At 41.0% G+C, this 21151-nt stretch overlaps 1 protein-coding gene across 6 annotated transcripts in view; it reads right to left on the reverse strand.

Moving 5' to 3' along the window:
* Positions 1-21151, reverse strand: part of LOC111851921 (anoctamin-1-like) — a 34563-nt gene that overhangs the window by 5282 nt on the left and 8130 nt on the right. The window contains exons 1-21 of one of the 6 annotated variants that reach the window (XM_023827273.2): positions 17455-17532; positions 16507-16695; positions 14009-14116; positions 13597-13905; positions 12476-12574; positions 12241-12389; positions 11460-11514; positions 10997-11048; positions 10683-10738; positions 10360-10401; positions 8503-8567; positions 8286-8420; positions 6610-6770; positions 4765-4847; positions 3950-3961; positions 3402-3479; positions 3189-3263; positions 2611-2812; positions 1439-1550; positions 673-730; positions 167-267 (exon numbers count right to left, since the gene is read on the reverse strand). In XM_023827273.2, the coding sequence (XP_023683041.2) occupies positions 167-267; positions 673-730; positions 1439-1550; positions 2611-2812; positions 3189-3263; positions 3402-3479; positions 3950-3961; positions 4765-4847; positions 6610-6770; positions 8286-8420; positions 8503-8567; positions 10360-10401; positions 10683-10738; positions 10997-11048; positions 11460-11514; positions 12241-12389; positions 12476-12574; positions 13597-13905; positions 14009-14080 (1916 nt within the window). In that variant the 5' untranslated portion in view covers positions 14081-14116; positions 16507-16695; positions 17455-17532. The other 5 variants (XM_023827271.2, XM_023827272.2, XM_023827274.2 and 2 more) reach the window with 5 other exon arrangements.

Consider the following 21151-nt stretch of genomic DNA (forward strand, 5'->3'; position numbering starts at 1 on the left):
AGGTTTGAAGTAAATGTGCATTTATCTGATGAGTAATGACCCTTAATGCACCATCAGCTACCTACTGTAGCGTGGTGTTATGAAGTCATTAAAAACCTTCCCTACTGGATATAAGCTCTGACCCAACTTAGTGTCCGTCTGGGTGACCTCGTGGGAGCGTACTCACGGAATGCCGATCTCAAAGAGGTTGTTCTGGATCAGCTGTTTTCCTAGCATGGTGATACTCAGCTGGATGCAAAGCTCCATCAAACAACCTGTGTGAGCACACTGGGGGGGGGGTCAGGGGGTGACCCATGACAAACTCTGCTTATATTCACTATAACCAAATATGTGGTCAGTCATGGTACTATATTACAACAATCACACAGTCACGTGGAAATAGCCACTCTCTGTACAATCAAATACCAGTACTTGGCACAGATGTGTACAGGTGTGTTTGTGCAGCAAACATCACTGCATGCTGTAATTCACACTATATTTGGGCAATGAGACAAACACTTCTATATGTCAAGTGTACAAATATCTACAGATACTTATGGAAATGCTGTGCTGTTACTGGCAATACAAAATGACTTCATATTTTGTTATTTGCAATATGACGGCATCATATTCCTGCATTTTTATTGTAAGATATTTTGCACAGTTAATTGATAATTACGGGTGGTTGTTTACCTCTTCCATCCGGTATAATCCCAAAACATACAAATATTTCCCTGGCCGACCAATGAGCCTTTTGAGAAAATCAGACAGAAGAACTTTTAGCAAAAGGTTTGAAATTCAGCAATATTTCTTTTTAACCACACACTGGAGCCAGTTTCGTTATTATCATTACATATAGTTACAGTGTTCACTTGTGACGGACACAATCAGATCCCGGCAGCGCCATTTTGGCCCATTTCACACACTGAATCGGCATTGAAGCTAGCTGGTGAAACTGAGCACTCTGACTGGGCTGTATGTCAGCCGTCACTTCTACCTGTGCTGGTGCATTCTAACGCACATTTACACAATCGACCAGGCTTCGGCTTTGGTTGGGGCCAGTTCTTTGCCATCAGCTTGGTGTGAACCCAGCTTAAGCCCTACAGGTGGGAAGGCCTACAGTTTCTGACCATGATGGGTTACATTATAGATTTCTTTCTACATTGAAAGCTTACTGTTTATTTTTCATCTATATGTATATTTTAATCAATAATGTAATGTTCATTAAATAAACAATTGGTAAACATGAAGACACACATCAACGAGATCATTTCCAACCCCAGTAGCAAAACACAAGCAAAGACATCACTACCCCGTCTCCGTGACTGCTGACAAGGTGAATTTAGATATAGTAAAATGAGAGGCCATATGTGTCCACAGACATATTTAAATATTGATGGATAATTCAAACCAGGGAATGCAAATGACATCCAAGACCACAGAAAGGTTAGATACTCACTTTCCCCTCATGAATGCGACGTAAAATATAGGGCTGAAAGAGTTGAGGAACTTGAGGATGAAGGTCTTTATGATCAGTCTCTGCTCATAGCTTGTGTCAGTCTTTGGCACCTCTGGGGGGAAAACAGAGGAAGTGCTGTGAGGACAGTATCACACGACGAAACAGCTACATCACAGAAACAGTGTATGATACGGAATTACTTCATTCTTATTTTGTACATTCTGTGTTTTGCTTTTTTCAGCTTTTTCCTATTGGTCACGCCTTCCTTCCTCCTCCTCGTAGTGCACTTCAGTCCCCATCTTACCTGTCATGGCCTCCTGACCTCAACCAGGGGCACAGCAATTCATTATATTGGAGTATTTACCTTTAATTACTGAGCTTATAGCAGGGATGTCAAACTCCAGTCCTGGGAGGCCGGAGCCCTGCACAGTTTTTGGTTCACCCTCGTTTAACACACCTGATTCAACTCCTTGTGCTAATTACAACACAGCTCTTGAGCTGAATCATTTGTGGTAGAATAGGAAAGAACTAAGCTACACAGGGCTCCGGCCCCCCAGGACTGTAGTCTGACACCCCTGGCTTATATAGAAATAAATTTAATAGGTAAAGAATGGCAAGAGATTTAAAAGCATGTTTCAATACATTTTAGAATCTTTTCAACCCAAACTAGCCTCATACTTAATTACCATCTATTTTAGCAGATGCTTTTATGTCAAGTGACCATTTTATGTATTTATTTATTTATTTAGATGAGGCAGGGTCAGACAATCGCTGTGGCAACAGGAGGTTAAGAGTAATGCTCAGGGCCCCAATAGTGAAATCACTCTGCTGACCCTAGGATCTGAATTGGTGACCTTCCACACTCTGCTCTGTTGACCCTAGGATCTGAATTGGTGACCTTCCACACTCTGCTCTGTTGACCCTAGGATCTGAATTGGTGACCTTCCACACTCTGTTGACCCTAGGATCTGAATTGGTGACCTTCCACACTCTGCTCTGTTGACCCTAGGATCTGAATTGGTGACCTTCCAATCGTAGGCACAGTTCCCTAACCCAGTGAGCCACACACGGCCCCCACCAATTAGAATTAAGTAGGCCGTTAGTTGACATTCACTGCTGCATAAACGTTGCGGCATTTCTGTGACGTGCGTGACGCCAGCAGCCATGCTGACCTAGCTGAGTGAGCCAGACTGCGACTTTGGCGTACACCTCATCCAAGATGAGGATGACCACCAAGTTGATGATGACGGCAGTGGACACGACGGTCAGCCGCACGTTGGAACGGGCCGTGGAGACGGTGCTCATCTGAAGCGCGGCCTGAGTTGTGACCCTGTAGATGACTATTGCGAGCACAATGGCGAGGCTCACGAAAAACTGAGGGGAAGAGGGAGAACACAACAGAAAGAGGAAATGACAGATGGCAGAATTCAAGTCCAGAACGTGAATAGTACATTGTAGCATGTAGAACACGATTTGTAGCAGGTACAGCACTTGATGTAAATGTTTTGCTTTATGATAATACAGCATTATTATTACACATGTTACGAGTTTCCCAATCCAGTCCTCGGGGACCCAGAGTTGATCCATGTTTTTCCTTCCTCTGAGCTTCCTGACAGGCAATCCACATTTTTGCTCCCTCCCAGCTTTCTTCCAGGATGGGAGCAAAAACATGATGTGTCTGTGGGTCCCCGTGGACCGGATTAGGAAACAAAGCGTGGAATATAAATGTGGAATATAGATGCAGGCTTACCATTAGCAACATTGAAACTGTGAAGGTAATATAGGCTGGACACCTATCTCTCCATGTTAGCTTGACAGTTTTTGTCTAAACATAAATATAAATTTTAGAGGTCTACAAAACGACAGTACCATATGTAAATGTTCATTGCAAGTTCTATGGACACAAGCAATCCCAATACCAAGAGGTTAGCATATCAGAAGAGGAACAGGAATGCCCAATTACCTCTTTATGGGGTTTCTTTTCAATTCGCTTAAGTATCTTCTCCTTCACTTTGTTCTCATAGTCAGCTCGTGGGTGATCCTACGTGAGATATGATACATCTGTTCCTCTGCCATAACGGACTCCCATAAAAACAGAACAGACTATGGCATGATCGCATACAAGTTTGGCAGCATTCATTCAGTGTTAGTTCCCTTGCAGAGACTGTGCAGTCGGTACAGGCAGTACCACACAGCAATATTTAGATCTTCGTCAAACCTTTTCTATATGCCATAGAAATGGCTGAACGGATAAAGCGTCACATATTCTGTACTGCAGCAGCTGAAAGAAGAGCGATTTCGCAGAGATAGAGACAGCCAGATAACCAGACAATGAGTAGGTGTGTCAACCAGTGAAGAACATTGAGTTAACATTGGAGTAAGAAAAACAAAAGGAATGGGAAGTCGTTAATGAGATCATAAAAAGAAAACTCGTCGAATGAGTCAGCAAAGCGAGGCTGAAAGAACCGGTGGCCATCATACGATTGGCAGAGAAGTAGCTATCTTTCAAACCTTGAGCGATTCCTTCAGGACATCCAGATGAACACAAACGAAAAACATACACCAAAAAACAAATTGCAAATCAGTATTTCATTTTCCATCAAAAAATTCAAGCATTTAAATTTTAGATTATGGCCATGTTCTTGCCAAAAAATGATTGGGCTGCAGTGATTTCTACATACAAAAGGACAATTGTCATCATCATCATCATCATCACTTGATATAAAGAAGTAGATTGAAAATGGCACTAAACTCCATCCATCCAACCATTTTCGATGCAGGATCGAGGAGGGTCCAGAGTCTATCCCAAAAGCTACTGGCACAAGGCAGGGAACAACTCAGGATGGGGCACCAACCCATCACACACACACACACACACACACACACGCACAGGTTTGTAATTATATCTTTGTTGGGACTCTCCATTCATTTCTATGAGGAAAACTCTAATCTAACCCCTAACCCCTACCCAGCCTTTACCTTAACCATAAGTAACAAAACAAAATATGTCTTTTGAGACTTTTGGAATTTTTACTTTTTTGATTGCATTCACAGATCTTTCTGGGAACCTGAGAAAGGGTCCCCACGCAAAAAAACCCCAAAAAAACAGATTGTTATTACATTTGTGGGGGCACATTTGGTCCCCACAATGTAATATAAACCTAATCCACACACACACACACACTCACCTACGGGCAATCTGGAGAACTCCGTCTCCCCATAGCATGTTTTTGGACTGAGAGGGGAAACCAGAGTACCTGGAGGAAGCCTGCTGCTAAACTTCACATGAACCCATTTTCGGTGTGAATGCCGTCACAAACTCTCACCTCTTCCTCTTCAAAAGTCGCCAGGTCCCACTTGTAATTTAGCCTCATCTGTTTCCGCTTCCAGTTTTCCATGAACGCGGAGGCTGCAGAAAGACACCAGCATTTGCTGTAACTGCTTTTTCAGTTCCGTCTGCATTGGAAGCAGACATGAAAAAAAGGATAAATTCTCTTTAACATACTTAACATGCTCTAAAATATAGATGTGCTATTAGATGTTACGCTGCTGTAATTAACAAAAAAAAAAACCCATTTAACAGGGCGGCTCAGTGGGTATCGACATTACCTCACAATTCCAGGGCCTGGGATTTGAACCCCCCCTCTGCTCAGTATGCAGTTTGCATATTCTCCCATAGTCCAAAGACATGCAGATATGCTAAGTGACATGTCACAGTGAGTATGTTGTGTTAGATTAACATCTTGGGGAGGGTACCCTGTGTTTCCTAGGATAGGTTCCACACTCCCCCAGTAGTTGCAAGAGGGACAAAGGGATGGTATATAGACTGACATTAGGGATGTCCTGATATATTCCAGTCCAATCTTTTAAAAAATACACTGCTCAAAAATATTAAAAGAACACTTTGAAAACACATCAGATTCCATTGCAGCAAATCAAAATCGTACTCAGCAGTCTGTATGGCCCTGATGTGCTCCTGGACAGTCTGAGGTGCAACCTGGTAGCATCAGATGGACCAAAACATAATGTCCTAGAGTTGTTCTATTGGATTTAAGTCAGGCGAGCATGGAGGCCAGTCAATGGTATCAATTCCTTCAGGAACTGCCTGCATACTCTCGCCACATGAGGTTGGGCACCAGGAGGAACTCAGGACCCACTGCACCAGCGTAGGGTCTGACAATGAGTCCAAGGATTTCATCCTGATACCTAATGGCAGTCATGATACTGTTGTCTAGCCTGTAGAGGTCTGTGCGTCCCTCCATGGATATACCCCCCCAGACTATCACCGACCCACCACCAAACCGGTCATGCTGAACAACGTTACAGGCAGCACAATGTTCTCCACAGCTTCTCCAGACCCTTTCGTGTCTGTCACATGTGCTCAGGGTGAACCTGCTCTTATCTGTGAAAAGCACAGGGTGCCAGTGACGGACCTGCCAATCCTGGTATTCTATGGCAAATGCCCATCAAGCTCCACAGTGCCGGGCAGTGAGCACAGGGCCCACTATAGGACATCGGGCCCTCAGGCCCCCCTCATGAAGTCTGTTTCTGATTGTTTGGCCAGAGACATTCACACCAGTGGCCTGCTGGAGGTCATTCTGTAGGGCTCTGGCAGTGCTCATCCTGTTCCTCCTTGCACAAAGGAGCAGATACTAGTCCTTCTGATGGGTTAAGGACCTTCTACGGCCCTGTCCAGCTCTCCTAGAGTAACTGCCTCTCTCCTGGAATCTCCTCCATGGCTTTGGATTACCAATCAATAATAATAAAAAAAATTGGATTGGCCCTAATTCTGATCTTTGATATCGGCTTGGGACAACACCGATTGACATACAGTGCAGCTGAAGCAAATGTGATGCCCTAGGCAAGCTTCACCACAGGCTCCCCGGGGGGAAACTTCACCACCCATTTTCACTTTGTCTCCAATATTGTACGGGGAGCGAGTGATGAAGCTTGCCGAGTGGTGTGAGGTAGAGCTGAAGATCTTTGCCCGAACCCGACGGGTTTGGTCGGGTTCGGACTTAATTTCTATCATTTTACATGGGCTCGGGCCAAATTCTGTTGGGCTCGGACCTTGTCGGGCCTAACTTTTAAGGCCCGATTGCAGCTGTAGTGTGAGGGGTGGTGTTAGTGCCCTTAGAAGATGTTGCTCATCTTGCTCTCAGGATACTGACCCCACAGGGCCATGAAGACCGAGAAGAGGACGGTTGCCGTGTTGTCGAAGAGGTGGCTGGCTCTCGCCGTGCCACACGCCATCTTTAGCTTCCAGTAGCCGCAGGCCCGGTCACACATCGGACACATGGTGATGTTGTTCCTCTTGTCGCAGATCTCCATGCTATATTGGGTAGATAATACAGAAAAAACACCCATTAGCATCTCTTCCAAGTTGCTACTTAACTTGTCAATTATATGTTTTAGGTTAAAATACACTATTACTCAGTGGCCGCAAAATCACAGCAGTTTACTGGATAACAAAATGGTGGTTACATACTTCTTTTCATGTATTACTTTAATCCAAATTAAAACATCCATCCATCTATGTTCCATACCCGTGGGGGTTGCGTTGGTTCAGAGCCTAACCTGGAAGTTACAACCAGAAGCCAGGGAATAACCCGGGACGGAGCGCCAACCCATCACAGGGCACACACACCACATTCACATACACAGAATCTGGGGACTCCAGTTCATTTCAGCATGTTTTTGGATTGTGGGAGGAGACTGGAGAACCTAAAGGTATAAGGCGACCATTCTAGCCATTGCACCACTGTGCTGCCCTCATGCAAAACAATCAAGAGCAATATAATAAAATACTTTACATAATTAAAACGTTAAAAAAAGTAATGTGCCTAGTGCAGGTTACACTGAGTGCAAAACTTGATACACCTGTGTGAAAACACAACTATATATTCTGCCTAAAGTTATCGAATTACTTGTCCACTGAAAGATATTTTACTTTCTCCTCTGAGAACTACGAAAATAATAAACTTGTAGTTCTCAGAAGAAAAAGGTATTTTGCAGCTAAAGAAAAAAAAAGCACATTTCCAGTCATTGAAGGACAGAAGACTGCAGTTCTTTAGTTTGCAGCTGTTACAGCAAGGCAGGGAAAGGAGGTACGATCCACAGCAGCTCACAAGACAACAGGGTTTATTAATAACAGCACAACAAAGGGGAAAATCAGACACCTCGAGGCGTCAATACAAAAACAGGAACATGAAAACAAGAAGAAACCACATTGTAACAATTGTAGTATTTCATTTTATTGCTTTGTGATATTTAAGCAATAACATATGAGGAGTGCGGTGGTACTCCAGTATATCATGGCTGTGATTCGGTTGTAGGCTCAAGGCAGCAGGCCAAGTGCCGAAGATAATCACAGCCGTGATATACTGGAGTACAACCGCACTCATTGTCATATTTTATTGCTTAAATATTACCAAACACTAAGGGTTACAATACTAAGAGAGGACTCAGAACAAAAGTATAAACAGACACAGAACAGAATTAAACGGGGCACGAGCAGGGTGAACCTAAACCACAATAAATAATAAACAATAGGGAAACAAAAAAAACCCAATAGACACCGAATGACAAGTGAAGCTGGTCTCCAGCCAGCCTCCAACTCAACACCAGAGGGTTCAGCCCCCAAGCTGCACACTCAACCCGTTGATTTACGCAGCGGCCTGGGGAACAGGTAAACACAGCAGGGCTGAAGGCTACAAGAGGGAGGGGGAATGATCAGTGACGGAACACACAGGACAGGGTCGCACGGCCGTCGACCCTGACAGCATCCTGTGTTTGCCTTGTCGTTTTCTATAATTAAAATTCCCGAGTAAGTAAAGTGTAAGCTCACCTGGGGATATCATGATCGACTGTGATACAGCCATAGAGGAAAACCAAGACCCCAACAACAGAGGCAAAAATCAGCATCTGAGTGTACAAGCCCAGCCAGGCAAAATACAAGCCGATCTTGTCCCCAAAGTATTTTCTGGAAAACAAAAAAGTGACAGTTAATAGTTTCAGGACAGAGAAACTCATAACGATGCCAAGACAGTATTATGCGAACTCACCTGACTAGACCAATAGGCTGGAACTTGTAGAAGCTGCTGTAACTTGCCCATTCATTATACAAAATCTAAAAAACAGAGTTACAGATTATCTAGAAAGCACAGGCAAAACCAACGTCCATCCGTCTTCCAGATCGGGGGTTTACAGCCTATCCTGAAAGCACAAGGTAGGGAACAACCCAGGATGGGGCCCCAATTCATCTAACACACACACACACACACACACACACACGTGCAATCATATCTTTTTTTTTTTGGGAAAACTCATTCATTTCTATGAGGAAAAATGCTAATGCTAACTACCTCAGCAGCCAGAGAAAACCTCATGACCACATGGGGAGAGAATGCAAACTCCACACACCTGGAACCAAGGCAGAGACTCAAATACGGATCCCAGAGGTCTGAGGCCACCTTCAGCATACATTATGCTGACTGAGAGTCAGGTAGCAAGACAGACTACAGCCATTCTGTTTGACGGCATGATTGTCAGCTCTGATACAGTCATGGCTGCAGGAAACTCTTAACCTGTCAAATCTGTGCTGCGACATTGATGCCGGAGCGACAGCCAATGAAACGGCAGGGGGTTCCATCCTTGGTTACAAGTCAGGCACAGTTTAGTGACTAGTTACGGAGCGATTAAAGCGCTGGTGAAAGCTAGCCTGCGTGTCTTGTGGTTTGGGTCACTCTACCACATAATTTACTCGTGACTTTTTAGTTGCCTTGTAGTTGGGAGCGAGTTGCGTGTGACTGGAAAACTAGAGATTCGTATTTCGCAACATCTGTGCGCCAAAATGAATAGAATAAAAATTAAAATAAATGCTCAAATATTAGCCTACGCAAAGCAGAGATATTGCTGTTTAACCCACTGTACATATGTTCAAATATTTTGAATGCATTTATGTGACACGGATTGTAAAAAGAAAAATGCAGTTACTATAATGCCAGGCTGCATTCCACTGGTTATAAATGCCAGAGATCCTTCCTAATCATTTGAAGAATGTGGCATCTAGTCCTGTAGAAATGTATTAATTCACAAAAGAATATAGGCATCAGCATCACCAACCTACACCTGTTTCCCTGACTGCTACACCCTGCTCCACTCACAACACCACTGAACCGAACCTAAGACATCAGACAATTTGCACCTTCTGTGTTGTTTACACTTTATGTACATTGTCTGTCTGTAAATAAGATGTATTTTATATTTTATTTAATCTAACAGAATCGGAGAGATTCCAACTGCTGGAAGCAAATTCCTTGTGTGCCACACAGACACTAACAAAAAACCTGATTCTGATAAAAAATAAATAAGTAAAAATGTTGAACAAACTATCGTTTTTTATTTAATAATAAGGGATGCAGTATTTGGAAAAGTTTGTCCATTCCAGCTACATTATTGCATATAAATGTAAATTTGTTTAATTGCTGTCCGACTACTGAGTGAATACCCATTGCCATAGAGAGACATACTGTGCAAAACTACTTTCTAATCCAAACCACGATTAACTAAAAGCCCGGTTAAAGCATACTTTGTTGCATCCACGTAACACTGGTTAACACTAACCGTGAGGTCCAAACCGTCATCGGAGAAAACACTTAAATGCATTGCCAAGAGCACAGCACATACACACACACACACACACACACACTTTTATGCCGATATTTGTGGGGACTTCCCAATAATGCTCATTTTCTCATAATTAGCCATCTCACAAACTGGCAAGACTCAAGAAAAAGCAAGCTAACATAATTAAAAAGGGAACATTTTAATTCACGGCCTGTTTGCACATGCTGTTCTTCATAAATATCCTCACAAGATTATAGCATAGATACAATCAGTAAGTAATTAGTGTATCTCACCTTCCTGTCATTGGGAGTTGGGGCCTCATCATCCACATCTCCCTACAATGCACATTACATATAATTACAATAATATGCTTGATCAATTGAAAACTTTAGCAAATTTAAGGTAAACATTAACGGCTATGGGTGCAACATCAGCAAAACTCATTAAGACAAAACGTGAGCGCGGTATTTAGCGAGATACACAGTCCCGGTTGAAACCCATGTGATGCCCTAAGCCAGCTTCACCACCAAAGCCTCTGGCAAAAGCTCATTGGCCAATTTCACTTTGTCTTGGAATCTTAAATATCATGTTCATTCATCAAGTAAAACACACTTACATCGTGTAAAGGATAGGCGCTGGTGTAAATCCCTTTAGCAAGAAGGCTGGGAAAACCTTGAAAGGATAAAAAAATAATAGGTATGTTACTTGAAAAAGATCCTTTTTCTCACAGTTGTCCGGCTTGCACTTAGGGTGTGCCACACTGACTAAGTACAACAAGTTACATTTCATTTCACAGTCTAGTAACCGTTTTTATGCTATTCATAACACAGAATGATGCACCAGTCTATCATTATCCATTAACCAGTACAGGGCAAGATAGCCCTGATTCCCAATCCTAGTTAAAAAAACACAACAGTTAGAACATCTCACCCACGTCATCTTCACTGCTCATGCATTTTGTGCGTTTTAACACCTCAAACACCTAAAACAGATATAGACAATATATACATACAACTGCCACACACTACATTGTATGTATAAATCACTTTATTTAAACCAACTCTCATAAGGTGATCTATTAAATTTAACTATCTATTTAAATTTTTACATACTCAGTTTCTTGTGCAATTAAAATACTGTATGTAACTGGCAAATTAACAAAACATTCATAACAAAACAAACTTATTTTCACTTTAATTAAGATCCAAAATGAAGTTCTCCTGCTCTAGAAACATGATTAACAGTGTTATATGCCAAACGGCCAAAACATCTACTAAAAAATTCTGTCAGTATTTTAGTAATAAAATCTAATTCATTGTGATGGATAGACTAAGGTAATTCAGGTCTGGTAACAGTATTCATCCCAAACATTTACCAGTCTGGGAATACTTACTATCAAACCTCTTGTTTTAGTGTCAAAAAAGTTCTCTCTGTCAGACAAATCAAACCTGTGTAAAAACACAAAGACCCCACATGTGAGATGGGTGTTTCCTCCTCCATTTTACAGGCCCACCATTTTGGGAAATGTCATCAATAATATTCTTTAAGCATAATTCTCATCCCCAAAAAGAAGCACTACTTGTTTAAAAAACAGATTTACTCACTTAGTAGATGCTTTTGCCCAGAGCATTACAGACATGAATAAACCTCTGAGTCATATAGCGTCCCTGGAGAAGCCGAGGATAAAGGCCCCAGTATTTTAAAACTACTTTATATTAGCCATGGGATATGAACTCACAACCTTCTGTACACAGGCACCTGTCTCTAACCAGCTGAGCTAAACCCTACCTAGTATGTATTAATGCATCTCTGGTTCTCACACTACAAATCTATACGTCTACAAGTCCATAGTCTATTGTCTATTGCTGTACAACGTATATTGTATTGTCACAGTCTCCCTGATGTGCTCCCTCTCCTAAAGGTCTTTTTTATCTTATTTTTTAACTATATGTATATTTAGAGATAAATGCACAGGTATTATTTATTCCCCCTGCCCCCAGTTATCCTCACTGTTGATCTGTCTGGGTGTGCTGTCGCACCTTTGGTCCCTGGTGGACATTAATTCGTCCCACTGGGTGCTTTAGTGTATATGGCTGAGATGACAATAAAGATCTACAACTACTACAAGTCCCAGCATGCACATAGCTTCCTAGCATATATTACATTGTACTTACAAGTGTTGTTTTTCCCTAGAAAAGGGATAGCAGACATGCTTTGGATTGTGGGTCCTACTCTCCTCTACATCTGGAAGCAATGGCTTGGTAAGATCTTCGATGAACCCTTTCAGCTTCACCATTTTGCTCCGAGAGGTGGCTTGGTAAACCTGCACAAAGATCAGATGTCTGAAAAAGAAAGACATTGCTGAAGACTCTTTAGCTACTTATGACAAATGGGGGGAATAAAGTCTACCTCTTTGGTGGGCATCTTAAGTTTCAGAAACTCAGCTTCACGACAAAGGACATCCCATGGAGCGTGTATCTTCAGGAATCCCACTCCAGGAATCTTCGACTGAAAACAGAAATACCAGTATGCTTTGAAGCAATCCACAGAACCAGGACTCACACACGGAACAACACATCCTGATATCTTTCTCAGTCACAGTCCATCGTTATATTGTGACAATGCAATGGAACATTTTTAAAGCTGATTCAATTTAAAATTGACAGCGAGCCAATGAACATCGAATCAAGGCCCAGCCTGAATGTGAACTACCCAACTGTCTATTCACTCAGGTAGCGCAATCTACTAAAAATTCAGAGGTAAGAAGACAGCCACAGCAGTATATAAACTAAAATACAATATGCGAAAGGAAATCTACAGCAGGGATTCAATGCAAATTATAGAAGACTTCAGAGTGCCTAATGGGAAACATTTTTGGGTAAATAAAAAATGACAAAATGATTAACAATGTAACCGAGAACTAAGAATGGCTGCCAAGCAAATGCGTCTGTTTTACATAATATGCGAATATAAATAATCAACAGTTTAACAGAATAAATCGCTATCATGCAAATGTGTCTCTAGTGCATCATCCAGCCATTTTCCATCCCCGCTTGTCCTGTGCAGTGTTGTGGGGGTCTGAGACCTATCCTGGAAGCTACGGGCACAAGGCAAGGAATAGCCCAGGATGGGCATGCCAACCCATCGCAGGGCACATGCACCCCATTCACACCTATAGGCAATGTGGCCTGTTGCATCATGCTTGGGAATATTCCAGCATATTCAAAATAAACTATATCAAAAGTGCTAATGAGTTCCAATATTGGCTGGTGTGTGGCACTGCAAGTTAGGACTCAGGAGGTTGATGGCTAAAATCCTGTGGTTGATAGAGTGATGTCACTGTTGGGCCCTGGAGCTGATTCCAAAAGCAGGTGACACAGGGGGCCACTGTGAGATCAATGTCAATGGGTCACCAATTGAATTCCTGGTTGGTCACTCAGGATGGGCCAAAAAAGGCTACACTTGGCTAGAAATTCTTACTCATAGCTAGTAAAAGTACAAACATGAATAGAAACATGCAAGGTGCTCACATGTTCATCCTTCTCCAACTCAAGGCCCATCTCCCTCAGGTTATCCTCAAACTCATCTCGCAAAAGGCGCTTTTCTTCCTCCTGCTGGTCCAAGGCTGCCTTCTCCACTGCGCTGTCTCGGTTGGCCCCGGAAGGCTGCCCTGTGCAGCACTGCAGGGAGCGACGCAGCCTGCGGAAGAAGCCGTTCGCCGTGATGCTGAGCGAGGGCCGTAGTGCCCTGCAGGACTTCTTGACATTGTAGGTCAGGACATAGTCCACCCGTCTTATGCCATCTTGGAAGCAGACGTCCGGTTGGTATGGATGGCCATCCTTTTATAGCAAAGGATAAAAATGGCGAAAGCATTAGGAATACTGTGAGAAGCGTTAATAAACCACAATGCAGTCTTTTACCAAACAGTGAAGGGTAACCTACGGCATCAAGTGTCAGGATGTCTTGGCTTTTAGGACAGAGGGACACGGCAGCATACTTCCTGTCCTGTGACATCGTGGATTACGGTCTCAGACTGGCTTCTTGTTACAGCTGTTGAGCAGAGTTTGAGAGCATCAAGTACAAATCAGTTCAAACCAGATGACAAACTAAAAACAGATTCATGGGTGGGACTAAGCAAAAGCACTGGGGAGATTTAATTCTTTCGCAATTTCAGCATGACGACAATACTGAGTATGCAGTCCCCAGTCCAGTCCCACCCATAAATTTAAAGGAGTTTCCTTCTATCAGCTACAAAACAATTTTTAGTGACACTAGACCTACAGGCACCACAGAACCATACGGCTTAATGAAACAATAGTCATGGAAAAAGTCATAAGCACCACCAACTATAAAAACTGACTATCGACTCATTTGACCGTCATTATACTCATCAGAACTCAAACGACGATTTAGGTCTACAGTTCATTTTGGCTTGATACAAATCTTTGTATGTCACCGCAAGCTTTGATAATAAAAAGCACAAACCGAAATTTGGAATCACCCTTAATAATCACACACTTGTCAAAAAAAATCTCAAAAGATGATTAATGATTATATTTCACTTCATGATACAGACCAAAGTCACATGCAGGCTTTATGTATTGCACCTCTTCGAACATAAAAGACATTCACTAAACACAGAATTTCAGCAAACCTTTGCAGAAAACTACACAGCATTTTATGTACAGTAGGTCAAATATGGCATCACAGTTAAACAGGGTAAAAAGCTGTTGTTTGGACATGAACGTCAGTGTTCAAAGTTAGATGTTTGCATTCGGATCCCGTATGAAACCTCACACGGCATCATCAAAGCAGCAAAACCTCACACAACTGATCCTGTGCGAATATAATTTGATAAGTGTAAGCTGGCAATTGAGAAAATTAAGATGTCTGATGTCAGGCTCAGATCGCAATTGATTTAACAAGGCAACAGCATTAGCCAAAGAGCAGTGAATCTTCATACACTCATTCGGCCACATATGTAAGATGCCTCTGAAAACATTATACTGCATTTACATTAAATCTTATATATAACTCAGACAAGACGGTTACACCCAAAACAAATGGGATGGGCTTTATTAAGCTGTGTTTCTGGATATGAAGGTTAAGGACAGCTCAGAGGCATTAGATAAATTATTGTAATGTATAATTACAGACTTTGATGGATAATAATTGGTAATAGACTGCAGGCTTTAGGAGAAAGCAAAATAATCTTTCAGAGAAATTACAAAATTTCCCCTCACCAGAAAACTGAAATGTTTAGAAACCTTATAACACACAAAAGAGAAACAAAAACCATGACTGACATGTATATTACTTAGAAGACATTTTACTTTTCAGTCCAAAGAAATCTATTTTTCCTAAATCAATCCACCCATTTAAGAGTAGAGGGGGTTGATGATCAACAGACATTTAAAATCTCCCAAACCTAATCCATCAGACACTCAGACATTACAGAGGTCATGTCTGCTTGATGCGCTTAGACGTGGATTTACCTAAGATAACCAGAGTGAAACCTGCAACCACATTGTAAAGCGTAAGTTTACCATATGTTAAAATGTACTCTTTAGGGGTCAGTCTGAGGCCAGTATAAATGATTTTGAAATCTTTCTACTAGTTATTTACCCGGGAAGTCCAAATTCTATTTTGGAAGATGAAACGGCTAATGTCTAAATACGTATAATTAAGGGTTAGGGAGTTATTCTCGATCGACGCCATTCCCGTTTTCACCACTGAATGTCATCATGTTTGAAAATGCACCGTTTATCACACCTTCGTTTTTTAACTCATAATTAGGCTACATCAATTAAATTCCAGACTATTAAACAGTCCAGACTATTAAACACACTTTACTTAATTATAACAATACATAAAACTATAATTATATTTCAATATTTCTATTAAGAATTCGTTAACTGCCATTGTGAAAATAAAATTCTTTACAAATTAAACTTATCAAAATTTATAATTATAATTATAGTTTTTAGCGTCTTGCATATATTTCAGAAATAAAAATTGGCCTAATATCCATAATTTATTAGTTTAATTATTAAATATATATACTGAACGTTCGGAAAACATATTCACACATATTTACATTAACAACGTAAATACCTGCGCAATATCTATTCTATATATTTTCAAATATGCCTTCAATTTCCAGCAGCTTTCAAACTTTCTCGAAAAGATGGATCACCTCCGCGATTTATCACTCCAGCCACGTTAATTAATACCATTGGAATGCACAATTTGCTGCACTTGACATCGACTCTTTAATTGGATAGGTTAACCAAAAAAAAAACAATCAAAATACATTTTTTGCCATTTTTGTCATAATCCACCATTTACAGTAAATGTCCGATGAGTTTTGCAGCAACGCATAAATGCTTTTACTCATGTACAGAGCATTCAGACATTACACACAGTTGTACCGAACTCACCCTGCAGCCAGTATTTCCATGCGACTATAGGAATCTCAGCGTATTACGTTAATGTGCAAGTGATTCTACAACATAACTGCGCCCTGGAGTAAACAGCCGCACAATCCGATTCCCTAATAAGTATGAAGCAGAAGAATGAGGAAACGCGCCGGAAGGAGCCCTCATCTGCGATCCCTATAAGACTCTTCTCTGAAAAAGAAATGCAAGAAAGAAGTGCAAATGAGTAATATGAGAAGAGAGGGACAAGACAACAACATGCACCCCGAGTTGCACGGTTTTCTCCTAATTATAGCCGCGGTCATCTACGTCTTAATTAGAATCTTACCTCTCAACAAATAAAACTTGGATTTATGTCAACGGATGTGCTAAATAATTCTTTTTATGAAATGTTTCACTTACGTGTCTCGGAAAGTTTTTAAGAGGATATTTATGCTCCACGGCAGCTATTTTGCATAAATCGCTGAATGGGTGGTAGCCTACAGCTTTTGGTACACAACGCGATCAAAGGATAACTGAAATGGTGTTGGAACTTATTTAATTAGATCCTAAAGCTTTCCAGGTGTGGTATCTAATAATCCTCTCTTGTTCTTCAAACGGTTGTCATACCGCCGAAGTGTTCTTCCAAAACATTGGTCCAGCTAGTATAGTAATGGGCAGCTAGCCAGCGAGATAGTTGTCTGACTTCCAAATGGAAATTTACAACCCAAACCAGTTACATGATCCTAAATAAAACCAGATTGTCATATGAATCTTCCTGCTTCGTGTACTATAAATAGGTGTACCGATTGTCCAGTACGTAGCACTTAGAATATTTAAATCCACAATTCTCCTATAGCTAGAAGCAAGTTGACTTTGTGTAAATATATCTACTTTTAAGCGACACTTCGCTTCGTGGTGAAGTTGTGATTCCTGAGGCCAATGGGAGATGATGATAACCACATTCCTTACCTGCCGTAATCGTTGACACCTGGGCTTCCTTTCAATACGGTATGTGGGTGAATGGTGCAGTACCGAACCCCAACATGGCTGTCCTGCTGTGGACTTGGTAATCCATCGAAGTGTTTTATAATTCCTAACTAGAGAAATGTAACCTCGCTTGGGTTATGGCCTTTAGTTTGGACGTATCTGTTTTATCTGTTCCCATATGAGGGAAACAATAAGCACTAAAGAATTTTTTTTTCACTAAAATGTGTTTTTCCACACAGAGGACATATTTTTACATGAAATACAAAATAAGAACAATCAAAGTAATTTCTCACTATTCTTTTATTGTTTTAGGAAGGAGTATATAAGAAAACACATTGATCCAGATTATGTAATAAAATTTAAAAATAGTAAAGTAAAAAAATAAAAAAATAAATAAAAAGAGCAAGAGTTAGCCCTTAGCATCTGATACGCATCTGATGTCTGTAAGTGCAAGGAATGGGGAACATATGAACATCACAATCACAATGACAAATGCCGCCACTAAATTGAGTCATAATTAGGTTGACTATCAAATAACAATATTTCAGTTTTAAAAGTTGTCCACCAATCTAGGCCTTTCATTTTTGAGATTTCAAAACAGCATGGTGTGACAGAGTTCTAGAGAATCTGTACCGAAATTTCACCTCCATCGATTAAAAAGAAAAAAAAAGCAAAATCATGGAATGTTAAGAAGAATGAAACTAGGCGTGGAAAAGGTGCCTTTGCAGGGGTCCTGTTTCCCCAGTAGTATATTTAACCTATAAGGTTTCCTTTCCTGTCCCCTAACATGCTGCATAAAATATAATGTTAATAGGGCCCATTATGATGCTCTTAATATGATTCAAATGAACCTGAAATTACATTTCTAAATCTTTGTATTTTTTTTAAGGAAGGCACTATATAAAAGAAATGTAATCCAATTATTATTTTGTTAAAATATAATTCTCTCTTTAAGCCATAGCTAAGACTCGCTGAAGTTGGTTAGATAAATGTATGTATTGGCTTTTACAAAAAAAAAAAAAACATAAGGCAGACTCTGGTGCAGAGCACTGGAAAACCAGGAACAGGAACCAAGACCCGGGAAACAGGAAGTGGGGCTGAAACACAAAGGCACAATTATCACAGCAAACATAAAAACATGGCACCAGTTGCCCAGCACAACCATTGTGGAACGCTGGCTAATCAGGACCACAAATCCAGGAACAAGACAAAAGCAGACCTGGACCAAGACACTGGTCACTAAGAACCACAGACCTGGAAACGCTGGCACCCAAAACCACTAAGCCAGTGACCATGCCAGCAACCGTGACAAAAAAACCCTGTGAAACCACAGATTATCTGAACCGAGCCCCACATGCTAAAATCTGAATCAACCTCACCTCTGAGCCCTGCACTCCAAGAGCAGGAGCAGTGTTCACTGCTCAAGGTCAAATTTATTTATATAGCACATTTAAAATCAACTGAAGTTGTACCAAAATGCTGTACATAACGAGAAAGAAAATAAAAATAAAATAAACATACAATTTTTAAAAGCAAATAAACAGAAAATAAACAAATATGAATTAAGCAGTGCCATTTGTGTAGTAATTTTTAAAGGGTAATGTCAATTATGCTAGGTGTATCCAAAGTTTTGACCATTAGGATATATCTAACTGGCAGCCAATGCAGTGAACACAGCATGGGGGAAATATGATCTCTTTCATTGCTCTGTTTAAGACTGAATGCTCATTGCCACTGGCTGAGAGAGCAGGCTTGATTATCTCATTACCAATTTGGAACTGCTGTTAGGTTATTATACAGGCAAATTTAAGACCTAAACTGTCACGTCTCAACCTCTTCGGTCGGCAAACAAACGGAGATCTCACCACCACGCCAGAAGTCTCACACTAGATGTTTCTCTTGTGTGGTTCTCTGGTTCTGCAGCTCATTCCAGCATCATACAGGGCATCAGACTCCCTCTCCACCTTCAAGAAATGCCTCAAGTCCCATCTGTCCCAGAAATTCCTCTACTAGCCTAATACTACTTCATGTTTCCTGACTGGTCTTAATGTTGCTCTTTCCACTCATTAAATAGGTTTCCCATTAGGTTCTCATTTGTTTGGAAGATGTTATTTAGCTCTTGTTCCAGTCCTGCTTACACTCGTACCTGGGCATTCACTGGAAGCTCAGCCTATCTGCACTTATCGACTCTATGACAGCATGTATGTTTCTAATGTACCATTCGACCTCACATTGAACAAAAGCATCTGCTCAATAAAATAAATGTAATTATAAATGGTGGATTCTGCTGAATTTTGATATTGATGGTATTCTAGCATTCTTCCAACCAGTAATCCAGGTCATAACTGCAGGGTATTTAATTATTAATTTTGCCGTAAATAATAGTGAAGTAATAATGTTTTTGATGTACGACAGGACTGTGAATAGGGAATTCATCATAAACACCACATGAAAATTGACTTTAAATATGCCCAATGATTAGGACTATTTCCAAAAAAAAAAAAAACATTGTGTAACAGTGAGTCAGTGCTCAAAAAATGCAAAATTATGTTTTTAAGGGGAAGAGTCTCGACATGACATGACAGCTTAAACCAAACATGAATAAACTGCACTGGTGAGCTTTGTGGTTGTACATCAATGCTCACCGACAGAGATAAATTTTTCCTAGACATCACAAAGGTATTGGCCTCCAAAGAATTCAGGAAGAAAGGAATCAGCTCCACAGCCAAACTGCCTCAACCAAACAAGGCTGTTACAAACTTCAAAAGACTGAAGTCTGTGGCCAGATTACTGCTTGTATTTAAGGCCAATGCAAGACCGTAAGAAGCACAAAACCTGGATCCCTGATATACTGTAGGTTCTGTTACTGTCAGGCCAACATTGGCTAAGTGTTGCGATTTAACCGATTTTGAATACGGTATGATTGCTGTTGCCAGGGTCAGTGGTTAATGGCCAGACTCATTAAAGTTAACAGAAAGTGCAAAAATAACACCCAAGCACAATAGTGCAGCACAGAATGGTTTCTCTAAACACAAAACCAGGATTTCCTTGAAGCGTCTCAAGAGGACACCACGGATCCGGGAAGACTCCTCTGCAGTGATCTTGGCACCTGCTTAACAAATAAGCCAGAGGGAAAAGCTCTCTGCTTTCTGAGAAAGCATCAGTAGTAAACCACAAAGTACTTTTAAACAGGGGTTGGGCTGAGTCACCAGGTCTAAAACAAATCTTCATAAATTATGACTTATGATGGAAGGACCTGGCTTTTACTTCTGCAATCTTACCCTTAGGACAAATACAACCTTCTCTGACTGGTATCCAAATAGAACATTAAAAATGTTGGCATCGAAAACATGGGCATTCCTAGCTATCTGCTAATTTGATGTCTGGGTCTCTTGCACTCAATCAATCACTTTATGCAACTACTAAAATTGACTGAACCAAGGAAAGACACATCATCATACATCATCCCGTTTATCTGTCGGTGGCTATAAGTGGGTAGTATTGTTACCACTCAAGTCCAACATTGAGGGCTTGAATCCCGCTCCAGCACCGTGTATATGGAGCTTCTTTGTCATTCAACTTTTCTCCAGGTACATCAATGCAATCTATTTTTATATAGCGCCTTTCACAACAGAGTTGGCCCAAGGTGCTTTACATGAGTGTGTAGTAAAACATTCTA

The sequence above is a fragment of the Paramormyrops kingsleyae genome, chromosome 13, assembly GCF_048594095.1.
Source record: "Paramormyrops kingsleyae isolate MSU_618 chromosome 13, PKINGS_0.4, whole genome shotgun sequence".
In the NCBI taxonomy this organism is placed as follows: domain Eukaryota; kingdom Metazoa; phylum Chordata; class Actinopteri; order Osteoglossiformes; family Mormyridae; genus Paramormyrops; species Paramormyrops kingsleyae.